Source organism: Callionymus lyra, chromosome 7 (assembly GCF_982586985.1).
Source record: "Callionymus lyra chromosome 7, fCalLyr1.hap1.1, whole genome shotgun sequence".
NCBI classification, from domain to species: Eukaryota; Metazoa; Chordata; class Actinopteri; order Syngnathiformes; family Callionymidae; genus Callionymus; species Callionymus lyra.
Window position 1 is genome coordinate 14,001,017 of NC_141824.1, and position 12,035 is coordinate 14,013,051.

Sequence of the window (12,035 nt, forward strand, 5' to 3'; positions counted from 1 at the left end):
CATCTCTCTGACAAACACAATCAAAACACACACCTGACAGTCACACACACTCACACACACTTGTATTGAAAAGGGCTCTTCATACATTCCTCGCATTCTTCCCTTCATTCCTCTGATCTCCACCTGATCGATCGACTGTATTTCCTTCAATCCTGACGTGATCAACTCTCCTTGTTGATCTCATAACTTCTTCAGCTTCAACACAGGAATCAATGCCACACTCGTGTTGCTCTTGTAGGACATAGAAGCAGGAAGTGAGATGATACGGCTGCTCGTCCACAGTCATGCGTGACGGGGAGCGAGAGGAGACTTTTCCGAGTCCATGTATGGAAAATCAATTTGGATGATTCTTATAAGGTCTTTGGAGAGCGAGCGGGCGACAGTATGGACTGTTACGTCGTGTCGTAAGAAACATAAAGCCAAACAATTCCTACACACGAGTGGTCAAAACATTGATGGAGAGAATCATAGGAAAGTTATGAAATGTTACCTTGTTGGAAAGAGAAGAAAGACAAGGGCTAAGAATTGTAGCAGATTAAATTGGCATTGAAAAAAAAATGTAATATTGGATTGAAAGTAAAAATTGGCATTAAGAAAAGAAAAGATAAGCATTAAAATGCTGTAAAATAAATGTTGGCTGAAAAAAACATGAATGTAAAACTAACATTAAGGTGTAACTGTAAGAAAGTAAGTAAGTAATTTAACTGTAATATCACTAATTGATTATTTTTGTTTATTGGCTGCTTTTTTTCTATTTCAACTTTCATTTTTTATTGTCAATATTATTTATTTCAGCCAGTTTCGTTTCAAAGCAAATAGAAATTTACTGTAAGATTGGGCCTTTGTATTAACTCTGGGTCAAGGTGACCCTGAGGCCCGAAAACAAATGTGGGGGAGGTCGTTCACCTTGACCCAGAGGCAACACAAGGGATACCTCAAACACATTTGTTTTCGGACCACATGAGATAACACAAGGGTTTAATAAAAATATATAAAAGGAAAACTCTCATAAGTAATAAGAAAACCTCTATCGATCTATCTATCCTTCCATCTATCTATCTATCTATACTTCCATCTCTCTATTTATCCTTCCATCCTTCCATCCTTCCATCCATCCTTCCTTCAGTCTATCTATCCTTCCATATATCCATCCATCCAGCCATCCAGCCATCCATCCATCCATCCATCCATCTATCCATTTATCCATCTATCCATCTATCCTTCCATATATCCATCCATCTATCCATCCTTCCATCCATCCATCCTTCCATCTATCCTTCCGAAACGATGGAGCTCACCTTTGGACGCCGGCTCCACGGTCACCTTGTCGCTGAAGTTTCCTCGTCCCGCCGTAGTGACGGCTGCCGCCCAGATCAGGTACTGCTGTCTGTGGTTGAGGTGAGTGATTCTGTAGAGCAGCAGCTGAGGGTTCGCTTCATATTCACTCGGCATCTGGAAAACACACATTAAGAATATGTTACTACAGGAACTGGGTGAAATATAAGAGCGTCCAAATAAACTTAGGAATAATTGTAAATTATTTTTTAAGTCAAAAGCATTGAACCAGAAATTATTTTTTCAATTAATTCATTTAAATATGTTTTAGTATTTTACTAACATTAAAAGGCCATTTGTAATGACAAACCTCTTACTACAACACAAAGCTTTTTTTATATGCACAGTATTAATCTATATTTTTAATTTAATGTATATAATTTATTTATTTTCAGAACAGGTTGAAACCAACAAACATTTATATTTTTTGTACTTCTACATATCCCAAATGTAGACTATTGTATATATTCAGTCAATTAAAATGTTGTTTTGATTTAAAAAATGTTTTTTTTTTTTTTAAATTAAATTCAACCTTTTGTTAAATTGAAGATCATTGTAGCTCATGTTGATTTCTGCTCCGTTGTAAATAAACGTTGTTTTTTAGATTAAATCATTTTACTTATATTATTTTACCTGATTTTTTTGGAAACACAATTTTATTTAAAACACGTTTTCCATCATGTTAACATTACTTTTTTTTCTTTTTGGAAAAAGAAATTGATTGACTACTTAATGACCCGTCATGTAAAAATGTATATTTCATTTCATTTACTAGTCTTAAAGGAGAATAAAAGAAAAATAAATTACTGAGATTAAGATTAAATTTTACTGAGCCAAGAATACTAGTTGAACATTTTTACATGAAATCCAAATATCTGAATTTAAACTGATCATCAAGTGACACTTACAATACATTGAACCTTATTATTAGTCAGTTACAATGTTTAAAGATAAAATCATCTTGTATTTAACATTACTTTACATGAGAAGCAGAAGTCATACGATGGTTCAGTGAACATCATGTAAATGTGACTCAAGTCTCATCACGTCAGCCAAAAAAAAAGGGAGAGACAGAGAGGAGGGTGGGAGGTTCAGGGGTTCTGGGACAGACTCTAATAGCAGAACTATGTGGAAGCATTACAGACCCCCACCCTTCCATCTCTGCCTCACTTCCTCTGTGGCCCTCAGGGGGGGGGGACGACAAACAAAGACACGAGACAGAGGAAGACAATAGCAGACAGATAAATGAGTCAGTCAGAGATATCATGAACAGTCATACTCTAATGAGGGTCTGCAGGCGTCAGCATGACAGACAGAAGAGCAGAGAAGAAGAAGAAGAAGAACACACTGACGCACACAGGCAGCTATGAACACACTGACGCACACAGGCAGCGATGAACACACTGACACACACAGGCAGCGGCATCTATGACCTGGAGGTGGATGTGTGGATGTGTAATTGCACTGAGTTTAACCCAGCCATGTGTCTGCTGTCGACACACATCCATGTCTCTTCAGCACAAACAAACACACACAATAAACAACAAATAACTACGCACAAGTCTCTTTAGTAGGGGTGTGTATTGGCAATAATCTGCATTACTGTAGGAAGGATATATGTGTAGTATTGTCGAGTACTTGACTCTGGTGTTGCAGATTTTACAGACCACATGACTCCTGACGAAGTCGTAACTGATTTCATTTGTTACTAAAATATGTCCAAACATCAGCTTTAAAAGCTGCTGGAGTCAACTGTATCCTCTTGTCCTCAGTCATTACTGGGATCTTGCCGGAGGTCATTGCTCTTTTAGCTGCGGAGGGCGTAGCGACTGCTGCCATCTAGCTGCCGGAATTTAATTGCAACACAAAAATGCACAAACACCATGTTAATTGTAAAAAAAAAAAGGAATTTAATTGAATTATTTTACTTTATTAAATATATAAATCATAAAATAACTAATTAAAAAAACAACAAAAAAAACAATGTTTTAGGGCAAAAAAGTTTCCGTATTTAATTGTTGATATTTTCTGACACCTCTACTATCTACTGTATATCTAAGTCATTTTGGGGAAACGTTTACTAAAGTGGCGAGAGAAGAATTTAACAAAAGATTAAGACGAGGATTTTCCAACATATCTACTCTTGTTTGTTCTCTCTGTACTTGACTGACACGCACAGATAATATAAAAAGATCAGGACGGTAGACGTCTGACAGGTTGAATGCTCAGTAAATGCAACGCGGCAGTAAAAAAAAAAGAAAAAAAAAAGAGGGTTGACTTCTCCTGTGTTTATTCTGTGTAAACAGATTCCAGTTTTCATGTTGTTTCTCACATTTATGATCAGCCTGTCACTCTGCTCGTTTTATTACTTCCAACTGTCATCGTTCACCATCTTCTTTTACTGTTGTTTCTTCCTCTCTTCCTCTCCTCCGGCCCCCTGCTGCGCCATCCTTTCTTTTCCAGCATTAAACCTTCTTTTCATTTCCTTCTTCCTGCAACGCCGTCTTCCTCCCTTCATCTTATCCACCACCGCATCTCTCTATCTGCATATCTTTCAAGTGTCTCGTATCAACGTTTTTCTTTCTCCTCGCCCCGGAACGTTTGTCTCCCCACTCACCACTGCAGACGGGGGGAGGCGGAGGGGTGTGTGAATGGGTGGGAGGGGCGGGAGGGAGTGACAGAGTGTGTGTTGCTGTAACGGATATTAAAATATTCCTTCAACGCGGAGATAACGGTAATACGAGGAACGATGGAGCGAGATAATGAAAAGAGGAACAAAAGTACTCTCCGCACTATGTGTCCGCCCCCCCACCCCCCAGTCATCCCTCCTTCTCTACAGTCGCACTCATTTACATAGTAATCATTCTGAACTCTGCACATGTGGAGAGATAGAGGGATAGATGGATAGATAGAGGAATAGATGGAAATATATAGAGATAGCAAGATGGATAGAGATGTCGAGAGATACATAGAGAGACGGACATAGAACGGGATGGATGGAAAGATCGAGATAGATCGGGATAAATAGAAATATATTGAGATAGGTAAAGATGGATCAGGGTAATTTGAGATAGAGATGGATCGAGATATATTGAAACGGTAACAGATAGATTAGGATAGAAAGAGATAGATTCAGAAAGACAGAATGAGATAGAGATTGATCAAGATATATTGAAACAGTAACAGATAGATTAGGATAGAAAGAGATAGATTCAAAAAGACAGAATGAGATAGAGATGGATCGAGATATATTGAAACAGGTAGAAATAGATTAGGATAGAAAGAGATAGATTCAGAAAGACAGAATGAGATAGGGATGGATCAAGATATAAAGGGATGGATAGAAAGAGATTGAGATGGATCAAGAGATATAGATAGATATCGGGATATATAGAGATAAATCGAGATAGATAGAGATAGATAGAGATAAATCTGAATAGGAAATAAGGAAATGTAGGGGTGGATCGGGATAGATAGAGAGTTCGTGATTAAGATGGATCGAGATATATTGAAACAGGTAAAGATAGATCGAGATAATTTGAGATTGACCGACATATATTGAGACAAATACAGATAGATTAGGATAGATAGAGATATATTCAGAAAGACAGAAGATATGGATAGGGATGGATCAAGATAGATCGGGATATAAAGATAGATATCGGGATATATAGCGATAGGGGTAGATCGGGATAGATAGAGAGTTTGTGACTGAGATGGATCAAGATAGATCGGGATCTGGATGGGTAGAGAAAGGTCAAAATAGATTGAGTGTGATTGAGATAGACTGCGATAGATCGAGATCAAGATAGTTCAGGATGGATAGAGATAGATTGGGATACATAGATTGCAATAGATAGGATAAAAGAATGGATGGATGGATGGATGGATGGATGGACAAGCTGATGGATGGATGGATAGATGATAGATAAAGAAGAAATAATAGATGGATAGATGGATGAATAGACATATTAACCGGAGGATGGATTGATGAATAAAAGAAGGGATAAAATGATCGATAAATGAATTAATAGATGGATGGATAAAAAGATGGGTGGTTGGATGGAAGGATAGATAGTTGGATGAATGAAAGGATGGATAAAAGATTGGATGGTTGAAAGGATGGATAGATGGGAGAATGGATAGATGGAAGAATGGATGGATGGAAGGATGGATGGAAGGATAAATGGAAGGATTGAGGGATAGATGGTAGGATAGATAAATGGATATAAGGAAGGATGGATAGAAGGATGGATAGAAGGATGGATAGAAGGATGGATGGCAGGATGGATGGAAGGATGGATGGAAAGAGTGCAGACAGGCAGTCAGACAGATAATTTGTGTGTTTCTGCTGTCGGCTTGTTTTCTGCCCTCGTTGATGAACAGATGAGGTTGTCGTGGCAACGTGATGAGACGCAGATATGCAAATGAGGCAGGAGCACACACACACACACACACACTCACACACTCACACACTCACACACTGCGGTATGAGAGGAGCTCATTTCACACACACCTCTTGCTGAGACTGCAGCAATAGACCCACTCATGCTTCCACACAAACACACTGACGTACTGCGGCTTTTATCATGTTGTCATTCAACCATCAACTCTACGGCGACGACCTTCACTCCCAGACCCCTAAACCTGCGCTCACTCACGGGTTGGCCGGACCCGGGGCTGGAGCAGTAGATGGTGTACTTCCGGATGATTCCGTTGGGCTTGTGGGGAGGCAGCCAGGACACCACCACGCTGCTGGCGGAGGAGGGAACCGCCTTGATGCCCGCCGGCGGTCCCGGGTCTGCGGGTGCGAGAGAGAGAATCAAACAACATGTCGACACGTACGACTGATAATGTTTATCCAGGAGTTCATCATCATCGTTGCATGAATTATTAATCCACCGGGAGAGCAATACATCTGCTGAGGATTCTAAACAAACAAGAAAACCACAAGTTACACATTTGATCCATGTTTTTGAATAAAGAGATTAGATCAAGATTTTAAATAGTGTGTAATATCTATTAATAAATAATAAAGACAGATGGATGGAAATAGATTCATCAGGAAATCTAATGTTTTTATAATATATTTGTTTTTTACAATATAAATAATATATTGATACTGAAAATATATTATATAGTTTTAAGGGGGAAGAACAGACTAATTAAATGTATAACTAACATGTTTGATAAATAAATAAAGAATATTATTTTTGAATTTTCAAGCTTTATTTTTAACTTTTTTTTTCTTTTTTTTTCGGGCCTTCGGGTCACCTTGACCCAGAGACAACAAAAGGCATACCGCAAACTCTTTTTTTTCCGGGCCTTTGGGTCACCATGACCCAGAGACAACACAAGGGATACCGCAAACACTTTTTTTTTTTCGGGCCTTTGGGTCACCATGACCCAGAGACAACACAAGGGATACCACAAACCCTTTTTTTTGGGCCTTTGGGTCACCTTGACCCAGAGAAAACACAAGGGATACCGCAAACTATTTTTTTTCGGGCCTTCGGGTCACCTTTACTGTGAGATAACACGAGGGTTAGTAGTTATGAATCATATATAATAATATTTTTAGTATTTTAAAAGTGATCAAAAAAAGTTTGTGTCTACAATAGTACAGCAACATTTTTTTTTCCAGATGGAGCTGAGATAAGTTACTGCTGGAGGAAGTTAAAGTATTTTAAATGTATATTTGTTCATTAAATAAAATATATAATAATAATAATAAAATAAATAAATGGTGTTTTTGATTAACTAAGGTATATGATTGTGATAAGACACCTGGACAAGCTGGTAATCACTTTTTAAAACAATCTTTTCGTTTCCCTTAAACTTTATATTTCTTGTTTTTTTGTGAACAGATCTAGATGGAAATGAAATGATCCATTAAAAGCTACAACATTCTACCTCTCATCAGATAAAAGCACACGTTCATAATTGAATTATTAACCCATTTTTAAGTCAAATTAAACTGCCGTCAAAGATTAAAATGACGCTTTTTTTTTGCTCCTCCTTCCTTTTGCTCATCCTCCCTTTTTTTTCCCTTCTTTTTCCTTTCTTTCCTCCTCCCGATGCTTGTTCGGTGCCAGGCCCCGGGGAGGGCGAGGAGAGGCGGATACGGATGTAATCCACGGCCCACCAGTGTAAGCACAAAATTAATTCTCTCTAAGCCACAAAGAATTAATCTCTCTCCTTTTTTTTTTTTGCAGGGTGCTGAGAGGGAGCAGCGCACAAACAATAGTGTGTATGTACACACCCGGTACACGCACAGACCCACACCCTCGGGCTTCCTCCACACACACACACACACACTTTTTGGCTTCTTAATTCTCATTAGTGCTGGTAATGGCACATCAGAGTACAAAGAGGTTTTAATCAGCATCCGAAGACTCAAAGACCCTCTAAACCCTCCTAGCGTCGTACCTCCCACACCGCAGCTTTGCTCAAGAGCACGACGCCCTACACCTGCTAATAAAGGATCTGTGGGTTCAGGTGCGATCCAAGGACTCACAATCTTCACGTGTCTGGATGTAGAGCACGTTGCTGCGGACGCCGTCGCCCGCCTGGGTGTAGGCCAGGACCTGGATGCTGTAGTTGGTGAACTTCTCCAGGGCCTTGAGCTCCACCTGCTCCTTGATGGTGGTGATGTTCTTCATCTCACTCCACTCTGGAGAAGAAAAACCGAAGGGTCAAAATCGAGCGTCAAAACTGACAACAACAACACACACTCACCTCCGTCCGGGAACACGGCCCAGAACACGACCCGGTAGCCCTTCAGGACCCCGTGCAGGGTCATCCTGGGAGGCTCGGCCCACGTGATCACCGCCTCGTCCGACGTGACGGAAATGGCTCGTACGTTCTGAGGAGGCTGGCTCGGAACTGAAAGAAATAAATAAAGAACGTGAAAAAATATCTATTTCAATTAAAAGTACGAATTGAAGTGTTAGTGACATCACAGATAACAGACGTTTCCACACAATTCGTTAAATACATTTTTATTTTATTTGTAAAATAAAAAGGGTATAACAAAAAATTAAATTCTTTCTCAATTGTAAAGTAATTTAAATTGAATTAAAGACATGCATGATTATATTTGTATATTAGCTACTCAGCATTATTTTAATTATTTTCACTTTGACTGTATGTGGATACGAGCATACATTAAATCACTGGCTTTTCCCAGCAAGCCAGGGTCGGAATTTGAGAAACAGAGTATTTTACGACATTTCTTAACAAAAATAACCTCAAGTTAAACCTCACACTATTTTAAAGGCCTGATATGTTAGCTAAATGTGTTAGCTGGAAGTGTTAAATGCTAAATTTGCTAGTTAAACATGTTATATATTTTGATAACCTACATTTTCTAGCTAAATAAATTAGCAAATTTAGATACTAGATACCATAGCTAAATATGTTAGCTATTTACATTAGCTAAATTGACTAGCTAAATGAGTTTCCTAATTTTCTTAGATAGATATGTTAGATATTTACATTGGCTAAATATGTGAGATATTAACGTTAGCTAGATATGTTAGCAAAATATGTTAGCAAAATATGCTAGAAAATTAATTTAGATAAATTTGCCAGCTAAATAAGTCATCTTATTTTCTTTAAAAATATAAAATAGCTTAATATGTTAGATATCAAAGTTAGCGAAACAAGTATTTAGCTATTTAAGAGAAAAATAAATATGATTCACATGAGCTACATTTGCTAGCTATACTTTAATTAAGGTAATTTTCTTAGAAAATAGGTTATATATTTATATTAGCTACATTTACTAGCTAAATATATTAGCCAGATATGTTAGCTTAATGTGTTAGATATTCACATACACTGCATTTGCTAGCTATAAGTTAATTAAGCTATTTTTCTTAGAAAATAGGTTATAGATTTAAATTAGCTAAGTTGAATATCTAAATATGTTAGATATTCACATAAGCTACATTTGCTAGCTATAAGTTAATTAAGCTATTTTCTTAGAAAATAAGTTATATATTTATATTAGCTAAATGTACTAGCTAAATATGTTAGCCAGATATGTTAGCTAAATATGTTAGATATTCACATAAGCTACATTTGCTAGCTATAAGTTAATTAAGCTATTTTCTTAGAAAATAAGTTATATATTTATATTAGCTAAATGTACTAGCTAAATATGTTAGCCAGATTTGTTAGCTAAATATGTTAGCCAGATATGTTAGCTAAATATGTTGGATATTCACATGAGCTATATTTGCTAGTTTTAAGTTAATTAAGCTAATTTTCTTAGAAAATAAGTTATATAGTTATATTAGATAAATGTACTTGCTAAACATGTTAGCCAGATATGTTAGCTAAATATGTTAGATATTTACATAAGCTATATTTGCTAGCTTCAAGCTAATTTTCTTGGAAAATAGGTTATATATATTTATATTAGCTAAATTGACTAGCTAAATATGGTAGCCAGATATGTTAGCTAAATATGGTATATATTTAAATACGCTGCATTTGCTAGCTATAAGTTAATTAAGCTTATTGTCTTGGAATATATGTTATATATTTATATTATCTAAATTTGCTGACTATAAATGTTATATATTTATTTTAGCTAACGTTAGCCAGATATGTTAGCTAAACTTGTCAGATATTTACTTAAGCTACATTTTAGTGAACTATCTAATTTTGTTAGCTATATAAGTTAGCTAGATATGTTGTCTAAAAATATCTGAGAGTGGATAAAGCTCATCCATGTCAGATCTTGAGTGTAAAAAACAGTAATGATGGATGTTAAAAAAGCAACATGTGCATCTAGACTGATGTATAGAAACATCTCCACGACAACCAGCATCTCTCTCGGCGCACAAGTCTTCTTCTGTCCCCGTCGGTCCAGGTGTCTCGGCCGTAAGACCACTGAGCTCAACTCTTTAAGCTTTGAACAAGCAGCCCTGTTTGAGCGGCAACAGAAGACGACTTGTGCGAGGAGGAGACGCAGGATGAGAGGAAGGGATGGAGTGAAAGACGGAGCCAGTGAAAGAGAGACTCGGCGGAGTTTGCCAGAGAAGATCAGCGCAGCTGTTGAGGAGTGTTGGATGGACGGAGGAAGAAAGAGAGGGATGAGAGTAACGTCCAAACATCTACAGCCATTTAAAAATAATAATAACAAACTGTATGGAAGTCTATTAGCGCCGTAAGAATATTAAACACTGTTGAAACTTCCATTTTTTTTTATTATGTGTTGCTTTATTTTCAAGATTAAAAAAATATTATATATTGAAAGTTGAAATCGTTTTTATTGAGTAATTGAATGAAATAACGTCTAAATTGAAAGGTTTGAATTTATTGTTTTTTAGTGAAATAATTTAATAATAAAATTCTAATGTTTTTCTTTAATAAATATAAATATTATATACAGTATATATATATATACAGTATATATATATATATATATATATATATATATATATATATATATAAACCTTTTAGTATAGAAAGTATTTATTAAAATTAAAGAAGCTAAAGCTAATGCAACAAGAGGTAATAAAACATTCTTATTGTTTTTTAAATTAACAGATTTTTTTTTAAATATAGTAATTCTAATAACCAATTAATATAATTTCTAAATAACTTGAAATATCAGTCATCAATCAGTCATGTGATCCTCTGCACGTCACATCATTGGCTAAAAAAATGTACTCATTTTAAAATATTCAACGTTTAAAAACTTGAACTATTAAAAGTTAGTGGTAGAAAAATCTACATTCTAATACAGACAATATTAAATGTAATTATTAAAAAAACATTTAAAACATTCAATACTACTGATGGCACTGATGTACGTCATATAGTAGAACACAACAAATTGAACCTAGTGTGACCCTAAAAAATAAATGTTTAAAAAACATCAGTTCTGGTCGCGGGCTGCAGGGTGTGCAGCGTGGGGGGGAGACGAGCGTGAGGGGCCGAGGAAAGAGAGGGAAAAGCGAGGGAAGGGCAGAAAAGAGAAGATGAAAGGAGGGCAGAGAGAGAAACAATGCGCTCAGCTGTGGATAATTACAGCAGGAAGCCAGCGGAGGGAGAAGGAGACGGACGGACGGACGGAGAGGCGAGCTAATTATAATTATTTTAAGTATGCTTGTTGTTATCACTATTATCATAATGGCCATCAATATCACTGTCGCCACGGTGACAGCCGCAGGGAAGAGCTGGAGGGCCTGGTCTGGACCAATGGGGCTCAGCCAACTGTTCACTGGGAGGACAAGTGTGTGTTGCTGTATTTGTGTGTGTGTTGTTTAAAGAGGGGGTTCAGGGGGGTGATTTGTGCGCTTTCAACTTGATCTTGGTCTGAATTTATTTTCAAACACACTCCACCATAACAATTTAGCTTCAGCTAACATTTCTTTGAAAGACAAATCATATTTACACGTTGAAAAGCAAAATAAAAAAAATAAAAATGTTTCTATTGAAAATTATTCAAGCATTGACTTATGTTTTTTGAATAATTGATTTCAGTCATTTCCAGATTGAAAAGGTTAAACATTTGACAGTTTTTATTTTTAAATAACTGAATTATTTAAAAAAAATGGAATATTATCCAAATCAAGCTACTATGTGGTCACGTGATCGTCTGCACGTCACTCGATTGGCTGAAAGTTCATTGTTGCTCTTTTGGTGACTGGATTATAGTAACATGTATATATTGAATAGGCTTT

The 12,035-nt window shown here is 36.7% G+C and overlaps 2 protein-coding genes across 2 annotated transcripts in view; both read right to left on the reverse strand.

Moving 5' to 3' along the window:
• The window catches only part of dscaml1 (Down syndrome cell adhesion molecule like 1), a 116,904-nt gene that overhangs the window by 16,285 nt on the left and 88,584 nt on the right, over positions 1 to 12,035 (reverse strand). The window contains exons 19-22 of the mRNA XM_087796422.1: positions 8,074 to 8,220; positions 7,853 to 8,008; positions 5,997 to 6,136; positions 1,299 to 1,452 (exon numbers count right to left, since the gene is read on the reverse strand). Coding sequence (XP_087652548.1) covers positions 1,299 to 1,452; positions 5,997 to 6,136; positions 7,853 to 8,008; positions 8,074 to 8,220 — 597 coding nt within the window. The remainder of the gene's footprint in view (positions 1 to 1,298; positions 1,453 to 5,996; positions 6,137 to 7,852; positions 8,009 to 8,073; positions 8,221 to 12,035) is intronic.
• Positions 7,641 to 12,035, reverse strand: part of tmprss13a (transmembrane serine protease 13a) — a 142,957-nt gene continuing 138,562 nt past the window's right edge. Inside the window, exon 15 of the transcript XR_015711880.1 lies at positions 7,641 to 7,660. The gene's annotated coding sequence lies outside the window, so the exon portion shown is untranslated. The remainder of the gene's footprint in view (positions 7,661 to 12,035) is intronic.